An 18,944-nucleotide genomic window follows, 5' to 3' on the forward strand; every position below is an offset into this window, starting at 1 on the left:
TTGAACAGTTTCTCGAAATAGAAAGTCAACTCTTACTGTTAGTGCTCAACGCTACCGATATGGTTTCTTCCCCGCTATATTTATTTGGCGGGAACCAACACAGAGTGAAAAAAAAAACGAAAAAACATTCCCTTTTTGGTATAACCGAAACTAAGGATAAATTAAAATATCGGAACTGGATATTTTGTTATTTTATTTTAAAATTTTATTGGTAATATTTTTCCTTCTCAACCTCTCCTCAGACAAAATAATGATGATCGTTTTTGTTTTTGCTGAAACAGAGAAATTTAGGAAAGATGGGTATGAGAAGAAGAAGAAGCATGAGTCTTAATAAGAAGAAGCATGAGTCTTAATGCTGAAACAAGAAGCTGATACTTCTAAAACCACACTGGGTGTTTGTGAACATAAGCCTGAGCCACCACTCTCTATTATTCCCCCAATCTTCTTCACTCTCTCCTGCAAATAGAGTTAATAAAAGAATCAACAAACTTTAAAAACATTTTTCAAAAACCAAAAACAAAGTTTAGAAGCTTGACACTTCGTTTTGTCTCTTGAACACAAAACACAAACATAAATATCCTATCAGCTTTTACCCAGCTATTGAATAATAGACTTTAAAGTGGTCTTTGATCTATATGCTCCTCTAGTTTTGGAAGTCAAAGGATTTGGACACATTGACCAGTTTCTCTTTATTTTTTTCCACAGCTTTTTATAAAATATAATAAAACATGTGTATGCAATGCATCAGTTAATGCGCGCACACATATATTTATGTATCATCTTTAATGATTTCATTCTTCTCCAGAACTGGCATTTCCTTGAAATTGAAGTAATGAAAATGAGTTTGAGAGTTAAAGTGGAACTTCATTTACCTTTTGAAATGGTGAGAAAAGAGGAGAGAAGGAAGAGTCGTCAAACTGTACTGTGTGCAGTTCTCCAGAAACATAAAGTGCCACTGCAGCAGCAACTTCAGAAGGTCTAAACTCCAAAAAGTCAATACCTGTTCATTCACACAACCCACCATTATACTCCAACATTTTAACCCCAAAAAGCACAAAAAAAACAAAAGTGATAGACCTTTTTCACCTTTGGCTTTGCTGGCTATCACTTGCAGTGATATGGATATCAATGTGTTGGATGGTTCTTGATCACTTTTACTCATCTTCCTCAGGAAATAACTTATGTATGAGCAAGGAGTTATGGCTCTCAATCTCCCTTCCAATCTGTTCACCACCAAAAGTTCCATTCTTTGGATTGATTTAGCCACAAACAGAAACTCAGGATGTCCAACCTATTCAGATGTGACCAAAACCTCAATCGATCAATGACATTAACAAATTAGATGATTTACCGATCTTTTTGTGAGAGAGTGATTGTACCTGAAGATCAATTAATAACCTTGGGACATAAGTTTCTTCAAGTTTGGCTGCCAATGATAAACAAGCCACAGCCAACAACTGCATTGTCCAAGCTTTGTCATACTACAAGACAAAATCATATATCAAGAAGCTACATAAGTGGGAGTTTTAGATGATGAAGGGCAAAAACATGTTCAAGAATCAATGTGAACTTACAGGGAGATCATGAACCGACAAGAATCGATCAAAGTAGTTGACTGATAAGCAAATACACAATGGTCCAAACTGGCGCACCTCACAAGCCTGTTGTAATAAGAACAAGAGATGCATTAAAATTTTATCTCTTTTTCCTCCATCTCTATCTTTTAGAGATCTACAGCCTTGAGATTTAATATAATCTATTTGTCAAATGAACATCATATTCACAGTTGATAAAAAAAAACATCATATTCACAGATTTAAGGCAACATCTCTCTCTCTCTGCATAAGCCTAATATTCATACCAACCACTCTATGTCCAGATCATTCATCAAAGGGATGATAACAATTCAATAAATAAAATAAAAATCAAACCTTAAAAATCCAGTTAAGGGCTTTTCTTCTTCTGGCATTGAAATCCATATCTCCACTTCTGAGTCTCCTGATGTAATCATCACTTGGCAAATGCTGCTTCTCCTTCTCCATCATCTCTCTGATAATCTCTTCGCTCTCCAATGGAAAACCTATCTGAAAATTCGAAACTTCACGACCAAAAATCATGTCATCATCACCAACGTTGATGGTCTCTGAACATAAAAGACTCAGTTCTAGATTTTCCGCCATAACAACAGAGTGTTGTTCAAAAAGTAAAATTGTTTTTAATATAATGTCATCTAGAGATTGGAAAGTGATGGATACAAGTTAGAGGAAGGAGCTTTTTATTGATGAAATGAAGATATGTGTCTTTCTCTTTGGGTAAGTAGGTAATGTGATAATAGGAGAAGAAGATCAAAGAGTAGAATATAGAAAGTGAATTGACTATCGTGGTTACATACGTTTCCATATTGATAAATTTATGGAAATGTGTTTGAATTTTGTTGTTGGGAGGATATTTAGTTAGTTTTGTTCATTGTATTTTAGGTTTTCGAATCTGAATAGTCAAATATCTAAAACAGCCAATTCTGAAAATTTTATTATTTTATCCCCATTATAGTTACAGCTAATTTAGTTTGACTAATAGTTTAAAACAGTATCAAATCCATTATATATCTACAAATATTTTATATTTTTCATGAATTTCAATATATTTGGATTAGTATCTTGTGGTATTTTGTAAGCATAAAATGATAAAATTATATGATAGGATATACAAAATAAGCATTGTGATATTGTTCTTATTTAGCATAAATATTCGTCGAACCGTAAGATCTTTTTCTAATTCAAACCGAATTAAAAATATGCTCCAAATAAGTTAATGTATATTAAAATCAACATAACATTAAACAGAATATGGATTTAATATATATGTTCAAAATCCATCAATAATGATGGTTAAATAATTGTCTCTCATTGATCTTTGACCACACTGTTTTTACTATATAGTCACTTTTAAAGTCAAAATTTTTCAATTACTACATGGAATCAGTAAACTGTAAACTGTAGATTCAATTACTACATGTAGATCAGTAAACTATATCATATACACATTTGGTATGGTCTTTGATTTTTACACAATATGGTCTTTCTTTAATATGGATTTATTTTACCCAAAGATATTGTATTCTGTTTTACGCAACATTTAAGATGAAATATTTAGTCATCGTTTTACATAGAATATATATTAACTTCCCCAACTGGTGGTCAAGTTCTCGAATCCAGGACTTTTAAGGTGATTAGTATAATTTTTTCTTAGCTTGAATTTACTTCAAATGATTATGGAATCATAGGCTGTACGAAATATTTGTTTTATTCATGTGGAGTGAAAAAAATATTTCTTATCATTCACACAAAAATTTCAATATTCCACATGTCATGTATTATTTTTAAAATTACGTGTTTTATTCTCCTGTTGGTAGTGGTAATATACCGTGAATTAAAATCAACGTGCGAGATATTAAAACTTTGGTGTTAATTACAATCTGAACCAAACCAAAGTGAAGTTTTAGTTTTTATATTAAACAAGATATAAATAAACTGAACTACAAATGATCTTCTTTGGTTTTAATTTTACAAAACCAGTGAAATCATATAATAGAAAACCAAACCGTAAACGAGATTGACAACTCCTAAGTGAAATCAATTCTGTAAATATCCTTAAAGCAAGCAGCGTTTCATAACAGCATTGAGTAGAGGATTTGAAAGATTGGAAGATTTTACAGTCCAAGGCTCCTCCCAGCTAAGATTTCTGGCCTAAAGATTAGTATGGAGAAGAGTACTATGTATTATGCTGGGATGCAGGAAAATGTAAGACAGCAACTAGAGCAGAGATACAGATTTAGCTCGGGCACCTTACCTGTAAGATATCTGGGACTACCATCAGGGGCGGATCTAGAGACAGTTATTGTCCGGTGCAGAACTATAAAACTCTGTGTATAACATTTATAAATTTGAATTATCAACCAGTGCATTATAATAAATCAATACAAAAATACACTGGTTTAAAAAATTTATGGGGAGGGGGGTGGGGGCATGTGCCTCTCCCACTCTTGGTGTAGTTCCGCCACTGACTACCATTGCTGACACGAAGAATGGGCAAGTCAGATTATGCTATTTTGATAGAGAAGATCAGGAACCGTATCAACCATTGGACAAATCGATTCTTATCACTTGCCGGTAGATATCAACTCATTTGTTCAGTGATTCTCAGCATGGTAAACTTCTGGATGTCTGGTTTCATTCTGCCAGGAGCTTGCATTAAAGAAATCAATAGTATATGCTCTGCTTTCGTATGGTCAGGGCCAAGTCTGAGTACTTCTAAAGCTAAGGTTTCGTGGGAAGTGATTACTAGAGAGAAGAGTGAAGGGGGTTTGGGATTTCGATCTCTAAAGAAGTTGAATCAAGTCTGCTGTCTAAAGTTAATGTGGCGATTACTATCCTTTCAACCATCTTTATGGGCTCAATGGATTCAATCCTATTTGATGAAGAGAAAATCATTCTGGTCAATAAAGGAAACAACAACAACAGGCTCATGGATGTGGCATAAACTGTTGGGATAAGGCAAAAGACCTACAAAGAATGAAAATAGGTGATGGAAGAAAAACCTCGTTTTGGTATGATTCTTGGTCAACAATGGGCAGACTTTATGATCTTTTTGGATCACGAGGATGTATAGATATGATCAAGAGGAGTCAACTCAGCTTGTATTCTCTGTCGTGCGTCGCAAGAAACAAGGGATCATTTGTTTTTTGAGTGTAGCTACTCGTCTGAGGTGTGGTCTCTTCTTATGAGAGGACTATTACAGACCTCTTTCACTTCGAAATGGTCTGAGCTCTTGGTTTTAATCATGGATAACAGCGGTGATTTTCTCACGAACTTCCTCACTCGTTATACACTTCAAGCCGCCATTCACTCAATTTGAAGAGAAAGAAATGAAAGAAGACATGGTGCAATAGCCACTCCAGCAAGGGAACTTGGAAAACTCTTGGATCGTCACGTAAGGAACCGATGCTGCTCTATTCAACAATTGGGAGATCAAAACTATGCTGGAAGCTTATCCCGGTGGTTTGCCACTAGATGATTTTCCTTTGAGTTCTTTATAAACAATGTTGAAAGTGTGCCAACTTTTTTTAAAAAAATGATGCACTTGTTGTAAAAAAGCTATTTTCTTTTGAATAAATTTAACATATATTCAAAAAAATAAAAAAAAAAATAAATATATATATATATATAAATTTGAGGAAAAAGGATAAATTAAAAATAGGTAACAGAGTTGGAACAGAGCAAGCAGATAACATCAAGCTACGCACATAACCTGTCATAAGAAAACATTGGTCTTCGACAAGTTTTAGAGCAAAGGGAGGAAGCATTACATAACCGCCTTATCGTCCATAAGCCCATCCATCTGCTCCTGAATAAAGCAGTGATCAAAACACTAAGCGATTTCTAATGAAGTGATTGAATGAATATGGGAGCTAGGTCAACTGCATGAAAGTCAGCCAAGCAGTTGAAACACGCGCGAGATAGCGCCTATTAGTTGCGTTCCACTTGGAAACAAAATTTTAAAAATAAACGTCGCCTGAGAGATTCGAACTCTCGCGGGGAAACCCCATGTACTTAGCAGGCACACGCCTTAACCACTCGGCCAAAGCGACTTATTGCTATGAAATAACTATTTAATTTAGATAGAATAACAGAGTAATTAGACCTTAATTTATTTACAGTCCTAAAAAATAAATGTCAATCTACACTAATCACACAGGCGTACAGATGTGTACGTGATGCTTATGTTATTGAATGTTTTTTATTTTAGTAAAAAAACGGAAATGAATTGAAAAGGATTGACTACAAAAGTATAATAAGAAAGTCAAATTCAGTTAAATTCTTTGATTACTGTTTATTCCAATATACTCCGTTCGTTCCTTGATGATAGACTTTTTAGGAAGAAAATTTGTTTCAACAAGATGTATTTTTTGTGTTTTCTATAAAAAATTTGTAAACTTCGAAAAAATTAATTGATTTTATTGAATTATTATTGGTTAAAAATTATTGAAAATTGAAAATTACAAAAAACGATACATTTATTATGGTATTTTAATGTGTTTTTTTAATATGTGTGAAAATATGAAACAAATGGAGTATATTATATATATATATATACTTGCTTTCTGAGATAAGATATATTATCCCATGTTAAAATAGTTTTCAATAAACATTAAAGTGGAATGTTAGAAAGTTTCAGTTAATTAAAGAGAATTACACGTTATAATTTGTGTGATTATGCAACATTCAGGAGTCAAAGAAAATAATTAAGTAATTTTACCGTTATAGTGTGTCACGAGAATAATAAAAGTGAAAAATAGTTATGGGCAATCAAGACAAGGGGGACCCATGGAGAGACAAGACATCAAAGTTAATGAACAGTTGTCCTTGTGAGACAGCATTCACGCGCTCTCTCTCTCTCTCTCTGTAAACCGTTCTGGGAAATTGACGAAAGAAGAAAGAAAGCTTTCACACTCTCGATCCAACTAAAGAAAAACGTACACGTTGAAGAAGGAGAAGTAGAGTGTTCTGAGTATTGATTGATTTAACTTTCCTGGAAACTGGATCTGGATTTCTTCGTTTCTGAGAAGCAAAAACAGTAAGTGATGAATCTTTATCCGAACCTGAAAAGAGGGGTACTACTCTCTGTGCTCTTCTTCGTCGTTTTGCTGTCCAACGCCTCCACTTCCACTTCGTCTTCTTCATCTGTAAGTTTGGTCTTATAAAACTTCTCTCTTTCTGTTTTTTTTTTTTAATCTGGAAAGTTCACTCGACTATGTTTTCATGATTCCAGAAATAGTAGTTTCAATCTTTCCCGTTGGAGAAATTTCTCAATTCGAATCTATTTATAGAAAGTTTAATAGACAGAGACACCAACGGGGTTTATGTTAGTATGTTTTTGATTGACTATTGGGTTTATTGAATTTAAAGACTTGAAATTTAATTAGTCTGGGACCTGAGGGAACAATAACTCAAGACTTGTTTAGTTTCATGTCTTGATGGAACTAAACATTAGTTCTTTTTGCAGGAAGCGATCACAATAAAGCCAAGACATTTATCTTTGCTAAAGAGTGCTTTACAACGGGTAAGAATTAGAGATTCCTTTAAAATGATTTTCAGAAAATAAATGAGCTGATGAGACTTGTTTTTTTTTTTTAATTTTATTTCAAGGCAAGTGGGGAGCAGTCTGATCTATGGAAGCCAATGACTGATCAAGGATGGAGTCCATGCATCGATCTAGAAGATTCCCCTTGTAAGTACTATTAAACAACATTTCTCATTTAGTTTTTACATTAATCTCTCTCTAATCTTTGGAATAGCAGCATTACCGGATACGACCAAAGGCTATATCCAAGTGTTTCTCGACGGAGGACTTAACCAACAACGAATGGGTATATGCGACGCGGTTGCAGTTGCTAAGATCCTAAACGCAACGCTCGTGATCCCGTTTCTTGAAATCAATCCCGTTTGGCAAGACTCAAGCTCTTTTGTTGACATCTTCGACGTGGATCACTTTATCGATGCGTTAAAAGATGACGTAAGAGTAGTTAAAGAGCTTCCTGAGGAGTACTCTTGGAGCACGAGAGAGTACTACGCCGCGGCGGTCCGTGAAACACGTGTTAAAACCGCTCCTGTTCACGCTTCTGCTCAGTGGTATATTGAGAATGTTTCACCGCTTCTTCACAGGTATATGTTTTTCTTTTACGTTGATATGACTGTTTTGAAAACGTTACAAGAGTCTTCAAAGTTTGGAGTTTTTTTTTTTTTCTTTAGCTATGGGATTGCTGCGATATCTCCGTTCTCTCACCGTCTGTCGTTTGATCACTTACCTGGTGAGATTCAACGGCTGAGATGCAAAGTGAACTTCCAAGCGTTGCGGTTTGTTCCTCACATTACATCGCTTGGTGATGCTCTAGTGAGCCGTCTTAGAAACCCGTTATGGAGAAGCGACAAGGAAAGAAAGAGTGTGGATCATTTGGGAGACATGACGAATCCGAACAGTAGACATGAACCAGGGAAGTTCGCTGTTCTTCATCTTCGCTTTGACAAGGTAATGTTCACTCTCAGTTTTAGTCAGTTTCAGTTCGGTATCGGTACCGGTATTTCGATTATCGGCTTTTTTAGGAACTGTTCCGTGTGCTTACAATAGGTTCGGTTTCTGTAGCAAAGTTGGAAACCAGCTGATATCTAGAAAGGGGTCCAATTTTGCTCCGGTTTTTCGGGTGATTTTGGATAATATGGCTAAAATATTATATAATTCGGGTTTTCAGTTTAAATATTAGGTAATTCGGGTAGTTTAGATAAAAGTATTGGGTAGAAAGGATAATTTGGACTAAAAAGATTGGGGTGATTTGGTTTTTCAGATAATTCACTTTTATAAATAGAATCTTAAGATATTTGGTTATTTAGAAACTAAATATAACTAATATTTTAGGTATATAATATGTATTTTAAAAATTCAGGGCATCCATTCGGTCACTGTTCGGTTTCAGTTTTTTAGAGATATAGGATCTGAAGTTCGGTTTTGGTATGGTTCCTCGGATAAATGTACATATGCCTAACATTTTTGGTGATGTCTTTTTGAGTTGTTTGGTAATAAGAAGTTTGTTCTGTATATAGGACATGGCTGCACATTCGGCGTGTGACTTTGGTGGAGGCAAAGCAGAGAAACTTGCTTTGGCGAAGTACCGACAAATGATTTGGCAAGGAAGAGTGTTGAACTCTCAGTTCACAGACGAAGAGCTAAGAAGTCAAGGACGTTGTCCTCTAACACCAGAAGAGATGGGACTTCTCTTAGCCGCTTTCGGTTTCGACAACAACACTCGTCTCTATCTCGCTTCCCACAAGGTCAGACTCAGACTCTTCAGCTTATATTTCTTCTCTAACCTCTTCTTATGTTCTGTTTTCTTTTATGCTTTCTAGGTATATGGAGGAGAAGCTAGGATCTCAGCACTAAGACAAGTCTTCCCAAGGATGGAAGACAAGAGAAGCCTAGCTTCTTCTGAAGAACGAGCTCGTATCAAAGGCAAAGCTTCTTTACTAGCTGCACTTGATTACTACGTGAGCATGCACAGCGACGTGTTCATCTCTGCGTCGCCTGGAAACATGCACAACGCTCTCGTTGGTCATAGGACGTTCGAGAATCTCAAGACGATTAGACCGAACATGGCGTTGATAGGACAGCTTTTCTTGAACAAGAGCATCACTTGGGTGGATTTTCAACAGGCGCTTGGTGAAGGACATGTGAATAGACAAGGACAGATCCGGTTAAGGAAACCGAAACAGTCTATTTATACTTATCCGGCTCCTGATTGTATGTGCCATGTTTGAAGATGAGGATATAATAAAATAGTTTTACATTTTGCTTAGAAATTAAGTTGTATAACCTTTTTATCTATTATATGGAAACTTTTTTCTAATTAACTAAACAAGCTATTCATTGATCACGCAGATTTTGAGAAAATTTCAAAAAATATGACAATATTGTTTTAATGCATAATTGCATCTTGTACTAACATATGATGATGTTTAAAGAGGTTTGGACTCTTTGTTGTATCCGTTTTTCAAAAAAATAGTAATTTTATAGTGGTTATTCCACCAATTTAGGGAGTATTATGAAGTTTTACTAAATTAATTGATAAATAATTATAACGATTCTTATATACCATGAAAGAGAGTTTAACATACATTAATACAAATGTAAAATGTGGTTAAAATTTTTAAAACAACACTAAAAAGTTTAGGCTTCAGTATATAGAGCGTTTAACGTAAAACTCAATATTTTCATAAGGGTTACCACATAGATTTTGAAAAAAATTCAAAAAATATGACAATATTGCTTTAATGCATAGTTGCCTCATGTACAAATATATGATGATGGTCAAAGAAGTTTGAAACCGTTGTTGTCTCCATTTCTCTAGAAAATATCGATTTTATAATGGTTAGTCCACTAATCTAAGAAGTATATGAAGTTTTACTAAATTAATTTAAAAACAAATTGAACGATGCTCATGTACCATGAAAGAGAGTTTAACATACATTAATAAAAATGTAGAATGTGGTTAGAAATTAAAAAAAACAACACTAAAAAGTTTAGGCTTCAATATATAAAGCGTTTAACGTAAAACTCAATATTTTCGTAGGGGGTTAACACATAGATTTTGAAAAAAATTCAAAAAACATAACAATATTGCTTTAATGCATAGTTGCATCCTGTACTAATATATGGTGATGGTCAAAGAGGTTTGGAACCTTTGTTGTCTCCATTTCTCTAGAAATAGCGATTTTATAATGGTTAGTCCACTAATTTAGGGAGTATATGAAATTTTACTAAATTAATTTTCTTTAAAAATTGAACGATGCTCATCTACCATGGAAGAGAGTTTAGCATAAACTAATATAAATGTAGAATGTGGTTAGAAATTTTAAAACGACACTAATGATTACAAAGTTCAGTATATAAAGCATTTACCAAAATAAAATATTTTTGTAGAGGGTTAACACATAGATTTTGAGAAAATTCCAAAAAATATGACAATATTGTTTTAATTCATAGTTTCATCCTACACTAATATATGATGATGTTGAAATAGGTTTAGAGCCTTTTTTGTTGCCGTTTTTCAAGAAAATAGCGATTTTGTAGTGATTATTCCACTGATTTAGATATTATTATGAAGTTTTACTAATTAATTGATAAAAAATTAGAACGATTCTCATATACCATGAAAGAGAGTTTAACATACATTAATACAAATTTAGAATATAGTTAAAAAATTTAGAACAACAATAAAAAGTATAAGTTTCAGTATATAGAGCGTTTAACGTAAAACTGAATATTTTTGTAGGGGGTTTAACACATAGATTTTGAAAAAAATTCCAAAAATATAACAATATTTCTTTAATTCATAGTTGCCTCCTTTACTAATATATGATGATGATCAAAGAGGTTTGGAACCCTTGTTGTCTCCATTTCTCTAGAAAATAGCGATTTTATAATGGTTAATCCACTAATTTAGGGAGTATATGAAGTTTTACTAAATTAATTTATAAAAAAAATTGAACGATGTAAGAGATTGTAGCATACATTAATACAAATGTAGAATATGGTTAGAAATTTTAAAACAACACTAAAGATTATAGGCTTCAGTATATAAAACATTTACCAATATTCAATGTTTTTGTAGGGGTTAACACAAAGATTTTGACAAAATTTCAAAACATATGAAAATATTGTTTTAATGCATACTTGCATCCTGCACTAACATATGATGATTTTGAAAGAGGTTTTGAGCTTTTGTTGTCTCCGTTTTTCAAGAAAATAGCGATTTTACAGTGGTTATTCCACCGATTTACGGAGTATTATGAAGTTTTATTAAATTAATTGATAAAACATTATATCGATTCCCATATACCATGAAAGAGAGTTTAACATACATTATTACAAATGCAGAATTTGGTTAAGAAATTTTAAAACAACACTAAAAAGTTTAGGCTTCAGAATATAGAGCGTTTAACGTAAAACTCAATATTTTCGTAAAGGTTTCACATAGATTTTGAGAAAAATTCAAAAAATTTAACAATATTGCATTAATGCATAGTTGCCTCCTGTACTAATATATGGTGATGGTCAAAGAGGTTTGGAACCTTTGTTGTCTCCATTTCTCTAGAGAATAGCGATTTTATAATGGTTAGTCCACTACTTTAGGGAGTATATGAAATTTTACTAAATTATTAAAAAAATAAAATTGAACGATGCTCATGTACTATGAAAGAGAGTTCAGCATACATTAAGAAAAATGTAGAATGTGGTTAGAAATTTTAAAACAACACTAAAGATTATAGGCTTCAGTATATAAATCATTTTCCAAAATTCAATCTTTTTGTAGAGGTTAACAAATAGATTTTGAGAAAATTTCAAAAAATATGACAATATTGTTTTAATGCATAGTTTCATCCTGCACTAACATATGATGATGTCGAAAGAGGTTTGGAGCCTTTGTTGTCCTTTTTTTTCAAGAAAATAGCGATTTTATAGTGGTTATTCCACCGATTTAGGGAGTATTATGAAGTTTTACTAAATTAATTTATAAAAAAAATGAACGATGCTCATGTACCATGAAAGAGAGTGTAGCATACGTTAATACAAATGTAGAATGTGGTTAGAAATTTTAAAACAACACTAAAGATTATAGGCTTAAGTATATAAAACATTTACCAAAATTCAATGTTTTTGTAGGGGTTAACACAAAGATTTTGACAAAATTTCAAAACATATGAAAATATTGTTTTAATGCATACTTGCATCCTGTGCTAACATATGATGATGTTGAAAGAGGTTTGAAGCTTTTGTTATCTCCGTTTTTCAAGAAAATAGTGATTTTATAGTGGTTATTCCACCGATTTAGGGAGTATTATGAAGTTTTATTAAATTAATTGATAAAACATTATATAGATTCTCATATACCATGAAAGAGAGTTTAACATACATTATTACAAATGTAGAACATGGTTAAGAAATTTTAAAACAACACTAAAAAGTTTAGACTTACACATAGATTTTGAGAAAAAATCAAAAAATCTAACAATATTGCATTAATACATAGTTGTCTCCTGTACTAATATATGGGGATGGTCAAAGAGATTTTGAACCTTTGTTGTCTCCATTTCTCTAGAGAATAGCGATTTTATAATGGTTAGTCCATTAATTTAAGGAGTATATGAAATTTTACTAAATTATTTTAAAAAAAAATTGAACGATGCTCATGTACCATGAAAGAGAGTTCAACATACATTAATAAAAATGTAGAATGTGGTTAGAAATTTTAAAGCAACACTAAAGATTATAGGCTTCAGTATATAAATCATTTTTTCAAAATTCAATCTTTTTGTCGAGGTTAACACATAGATTTTGAGAAAATTTAAAAAATATGACAATATTGTTTTAATGCATAGTTTCATCCTGCCCTAATATATGATGATGTTGAAAGAGGTTTGGAGCCTTTGTTGTCCCCGTTTTTCAAGAAAATAGCGATTTTATAGTGGTTATTCCACCGATTTAGGGAGTATTATGAAGTTTTACTAAATTAATTGATAAAAAATTATAACGATTCCCATATACCATGAAAGAGAGTTTAACATACATTAATACAAATGTATAATGTGGTTAGAAATTTTTAAACAACACTAAAAAGTTTAGACTTCAATATATAGAGCGTTTAACGTAAAACTCAATATTTTCGTAGGGGTTAACACATAGATTTTGAGAAAAATTCAAAAAATATAACAATATTGCTTTAATGAATATTTTCCTTCTGTACTAATAAATGGTGATGGTCAAAGAGGTTTGGAACCTTGGTTATCTCCATTTCTCTAGAAAATAGCGATTTTATAATGGTTACTCCACTAATTTAGGGAGTATATGAAATTTTATTAAATTAAACGAGGCTTATGTACCATGAAAGAGAGTTTAACATACATTAATACAAATGTAGAATGTGATTAGAAATTTTAAAACAAAACCAAAGATTGTAGAGCTCAGTATATAAATTAATTTATTAAAATTCAATTTTCTTGTAGAGTTTAACACATAAATTTTGAGAAAATTAAAAAAAATATGACAATATTGTTTTAATGCATAGTTTCATCCTGCACTAATATACGATGATGTTAAAAAAGAGTTTTATAGCCTTTGTTATCTCCGTTTTTCAAGAAAATAGCGATTTATAGAGGTTATTTTACCGATTTATGAAGTATTATGAAGTTTTACTAAATTAATTGATAAGAAATTATAACGATTGCCATATACCATTAAATAGAGATAACATGCATTAATACAAATGTAGAATGTTGTTAGAAATGTTATAACAACACTAAAAAGTTTAAGCTTCAGTATATAGAGCGTTTAACGTAAAACTAAATATTTTCGTAGGGGTTATTAACACATAGATTTTGAAAAAAATTCGAAAAATATAACAATATTGCTTTAATGCATATTTGCCTTCTATACTAATATATGGTGATGGTCAAAGAGGTTTGAAACCTTTGTTTTCTCCATTTCTTTAGAGAATAATGGTTTTATAAAGGTTAATCCACTAATTTAGAGAGTATATGAAATTTTATTAAATTAATTTATAAATAAAGTTATACGATACTCATGTACCATGAAAGAGAGTTTAACATACATTAGTTTAGCATACATTAATAAAAATGTAGAATATGGTTTGAAATTTTAAAACAACACTAAAGATTATAGGTTTCAGTATATAATTTAATTGATTGAAATTCAATATTTTTGTAGGGGTTAACACATAGATTTTGAGAAAATTTCAAAAAACATGAAAATATTATTTTATTGCATAGTTGCATCCTGCACTAACATATGATGATGTTGAAAGAGGTTTGGAGCCTTTGTTGTCTCCATTTTTCAAGAAAATAGCGATTTTATAGTGGTTATTTCACCGATTTATGGAGTATTATGAAGTTTTATTATATTAATTCATACAAAATTATACTGATTCCCATATACTATCAAAGAGAGTTTAACATACATTAATACAAATGTAGAATGTGGTTAGAAATTTTAAAATAACACTAACTTTTTTAGGTTTCAGTATATAGAGCATACATAGATTTTGAGAAAAATTCAAAAAATATAACAATATTGCTTTAATGCATAATTGCCTTCTTCACTAATATATGGTGATGGTCAAAGAGGTTTGAAACCTTTTTTTCTCCATTTCTCTAGAGAATTATAATGGTTAGTCCACTAATATAGGGAGTATATGATATTTTACAAAATTATTATTTTTTTTTAAAATGAACGATGCTCATGTACCATGAAAGAGAGTTTAGCATACATTAATACAAATGTAGAATGTGGTTAGAAATTTTAAAACAACACTAAAGATTATGGGGTTCAGTATATAAATTAATTTACTGAAATTCAATTTTTTTTGTAAACGTTAACACATAGATTTTGAAAAAATTTCAAAAAATATGACAATATTGTTTTATGCATAGTTTCATCCTGCACTAACATATGATGATGTTGAAAGAGGTTTTGAGCCTTTATTGTCTCCGTTTTTCAAGAAAATAGCGATTTTACAGAGGTTATTCCACCGATTTAGGGAGTATTATGAAGTTTTACTAAATTAATTGATAAAAAAATATAACGATTCCCATATACCATGAAAGAGAGTTTAACATACATTAATATAAATGTAGAATATGGTTAGAAATTTTAAAACAACACTAAAAAGTTTAGGCTTCAGTATATAGAGTGTTTAACGTAAAACTCAATATTTTCGTAGGGGTTATTAACACATAGATTTTGAGAAAAATTCAAAAAATTTAACAATATTGCTTTAATGCAAATTTGCCTTCTGTACTAATATATGGTGATGGTCAAAGAGGTTTGGAACCTTGGTTATCTCCATTTCTCTAGAGAATAACGATTTTATAATGGTTAGTCCACTAATTTAGGGAGTATATGAAATTTTATTAAATTAATTTATAAAAAAATCTATACGATGCTCATGTACCATGAAATAGAGTTTAGCATACATTAATACAAATGTAGAATGTGGTTAGAAATTTTAAAACAACACTAAAGATTATGGGGTTCAGTATATAAATTAATTTACTGAAATTCAATTTTTTTTGTAAAGGTTAACACATATATTTTGAGAAAATTTCAAAAAATATGACAATATAGTTTTATGCATAGTTTCATCCTGCACTAACATATGATGATGTTGAAAGAGATTTTTAGCCTTTGTTGTCTCTGTTTTTCAAAAAAATAACGATTTTATAGTGGTTATTCCACCGATTTAGGGAGTATTATGAAGTTTTACTAAATTAATTTATAAAAAATATAACGATTCCCATATACCATGAAATAGAGTTTAACATACATTAATATAAATGTAGAATATGGTTAGAAATTTTAAAACAACACTAAAAAGTTTAGGCTTCAGTATATTGAGCGTTTAACGTAAAACTCAATATTTTCGTTGGAGTTATTAACACATAGATTTTGAGAAAATTTTTAAAAATATAACAATATTGCTTTAATGCAAATTTGCCTTCTGTACTTATATATGGTGACGGTCAAAGAGGTTTGGAACCTTGGTTATCTCCATTTCTCTAGAGAATAACGATTTTATAAAGGTTAGTCCACTAATTTAATTTAAGGAGTACATGAAATTTTATTAAATTAATATATAAAAAAAATTATACGATGCTCATGTACCATGAAAGAGAGCTTAGCATAAATTAATACAAATGTAGAATGCGGTTAGAAATTTTAAAACAATACTAAGGATTATAGGTTTCAGTATATTATTTAATTTACTGAAATTCAATATTTTTGTAGGGGTTAACACATAGATTTTGAAAAAAATTTCAAAAAATATGACAATATTGTATTATTGCGTAGTTACATCCTGCACTAACATATGATGATGTTGAAAGAGGTTTGAAGCCTTTGTTGTCTCCGTTTTTCAAGAAATAGCAATTTTATAGTGGTTATTCCACCGATTCAGGGAGTATTATGAAGTTTTACTAAATTAATTCATAAAAAATTATACTGATTCCAATATACCATGAAATAGAGTTTAACATACATTAATACAAATTTTGAATGTGGTTAGAAATTTTAAAACAACAAATAAAAAAAATTAGGCTTCAGTATATAGAGCGTTTAACGTAAATTTCAAAAATTTTGTAGGGGGTAACACAGATGAAAAGAAAAATTCAAAAAATATAACAATATTGCTTTAATGCATAATTGCCTTCTGTACAAATATATGATGATGGTCAAAGAGGTTTGTAACCTTTGTTGTCTCCATTTCTCTAGAGAATAGTGATTTTATAATGGTTAGTTCACTAATTTAGAGAGTATATGAAATTTTATTATATTAATTTATAAACAAATTATAAGATGCTCATGTACCATGAAAGAGAGTTTAGCATACATTAATACAAATGTAGAATGTGGTTAAAAATTTTAAAACAACACTAAAGAGTATTGGTTTCAGTATATAAATTAATTTACTGAAATTCAATATTTTTGTAGGGGTTAACACATAACTGTTAGTCCACTAATTTAGGTTGTATATGACAATATTGTTTTAATGCATAGTTTCATCATAGACTAACATATGATGATGTTGAAATAGGTTTGAAGACTTTATTGTCTCCGTTTTTCAAGAAAATAGCGATTTTATAGTTGTTATTTCACTGATTTAGAGAGTATTATGAAGTATTACTAAATTAATTGATAAAAAATTATAACGATTCCCATATACCATGAAAGAGAGTTTAACATACAATAATACAAATGTAGAATGTCGTTAGAAATTTTAAAACAACACTAAAAAGTTTAGGCTTCAGTATATACAGCGTTTAACGTAAAACTCAATATTTTCGTAAGGGTTACACATTGATTTTGAAAAAATTCAAAAAATATAACAACATTTCTTTAATGCATAATTTCCTTCTGTACTAATACATGGTGATGGTCAAAGAGGTTTGAAACCTTTGCTGTCTCAATTTCTCTAGAGAATAACGATTTTATAACGGTTAGTCCACTAATTTAGGGAGTATATAAAATTTTATTCAATTAATTTATAAAATAAAATATACGATGCACATATACCATGAAATAGAGTTTAGCATAAATTAATACAAATGTAGAATGTGGTTAGAAATTTAAAACAACAATAAAGATTATAGGTTTCAGTATATAAATTAATTTACTAAAATTCAATATTTTTGTAGGGGTCAACACATAGATTTTGAAAAAATTTCAAAAAATATGAAAATATTGTTTTAGTGCATAGTTGCATCCTGCACTAACATATGATGATGTTGAAAGAGGTTTGAAGCCTTTTGTGTCACTTTTTTCAAGAAAATAACGATTTTATAGTGATTATTCCACCGATATAGGGAGTATGATGAAGTTTTCCTAAATAAATTCATAAAAAATTATATCAATTCCCATATACCTTGAAAGAGATTTTAACATACGTTAATACAAATGTAGAATGTGGTTAAATTTTTCAAAAGAACACTAAAAAGTTTAGGCTTCAGTATATAGAACGTTTAACGTAAAACTCAATATTTTCGTAGGGGGTGGTTAACACATAGATTTTGAGAAAAATTCAAAAAATATAACAGTATTGCTTTAATGTATAATTGCCTTCTGTACTAATATATGGTGATGGTCAAAGAGGTTTGGAACCTATGTTGTCTCCATTTCTCTTCAGAATAGCGGTTTTATAATGGTTAATCCACTAATTTAGGGAGTTTATGAAATTTTACTAAATTATTTTTAAAAAGAATTGAACGATGCTCATGTACCATGAAAGAGAGCTTAGCATTAATTAATACAATTGTAAAATGCGGTTAGAAATTTTAAAACAATATTAAAGATTATAGGTTTCAGTATATAATTTAATTTACTGAAATTCAATATTTTTGTAGGGGTTAACACTTAGATTTTGAGAAAATTTCAAAAAATATGACAATATTGTATTATTGCGTAGTTGCATCCTGCACTAACATATGATGATGTTGAAAGAGGTTTGAAGCCTTTGTTGTCTCCGTTTTTCAAGAAAATAGCAATTTTATAGTGGTTATTCCACCGATTTAGGGAGTATTATGAAGTTTTACTAAATTAATTCATAAAAAATTATACTGATTCTAATATACCATGAAATAGAGTTTAACATACATTAATACAAATTTAGAATGTGGTTAGAAATTTTAAAACAACAAAAAAAAAATTAGGCTTCAGTATATATAGCTTTTAATGTAAATTTCAAAATTTTTGTAGGGGTTAACACAGATGTAAAGAAAAATTCAAAAATATAACAATATTGCTTTAATGCATAATTGCCTTCTGTACTA

The 18,944-nt window shown here is 30.7% G+C and overlaps 2 protein-coding genes and 1 non-coding gene across 6 annotated transcripts; 1 reads left to right on the top strand and 2 right to left on the bottom strand.

Moving 5' to 3' along the window:
- Positions 1-327: 327 nt before the first annotated feature.
- On the bottom strand, positions 328-2,180 carry LOC106380185 (cyclin-D4-1-like). The gene is made up of 6 exons (XM_013819993.3): positions 1,932-2,180; positions 1,575-1,661; positions 1,380-1,481; positions 1,087-1,291; positions 873-1,000; positions 328-456 (listed from the first exon to the last, which is right to left on the bottom strand). Exons 1-6 carry the CDS (start codon positions 2,178-2,180, stop codon positions 328-330), a joined length of 900 nt encoding a protein of 299 aa, XP_013675447.2.
- A 3,385-nt stretch (positions 2,181-5,565) lies between these two features.
- Positions 5,566-5,647, bottom strand: TRNAS-GCU. Its single transcript has one exon. It is a non-coding gene; the product is annotated as a tRNA-Ser (tRNA).
- Positions 5,648-6,398: 751 nt separating this feature from the next.
- LOC106382894 (O-fucosyltransferase 39-like) lies at positions 6,399-9,458 on the top strand. Of its 4 annotated transcripts, none has more exons than XM_048747324.1 (7): positions 6,399-6,742; positions 7,063-7,119; positions 7,206-7,287; positions 7,355-7,721; positions 7,809-8,085; positions 8,655-8,882; positions 8,958-9,458. In XM_048747324.1, exons 1-7 carry the CDS (start codon positions 6,641-6,643, stop codon positions 9,363-9,365), a joined length of 1,521 nt encoding a protein of 506 aa, XP_048603281.1. In that variant the 5' UTR covers positions 6,399-6,640; the 3' UTR covers positions 9,366-9,458. The 4 variants fall into 4 exon arrangements, with proteins under 4 accessions (XP_048603281.1, XP_048603282.1, XP_048603280.1 ...); XM_048747325.1 differs by having other exon boundaries at positions 7,358-7,721; XM_048747323.1 differs by having other exon boundaries at positions 6,432-6,751; positions 7,358-7,721.
- Positions 9,459-18,944: the final 9,486 nt, after the last annotated feature.

This window comes from Brassica napus, chromosome C2, assembly GCF_020379485.1.
Source record: "Brassica napus cultivar Da-Ae chromosome C2, Da-Ae, whole genome shotgun sequence".
Taxonomy (NCBI): domain Eukaryota; kingdom Viridiplantae; phylum Streptophyta; class Magnoliopsida; order Brassicales; family Brassicaceae; genus Brassica; species Brassica napus.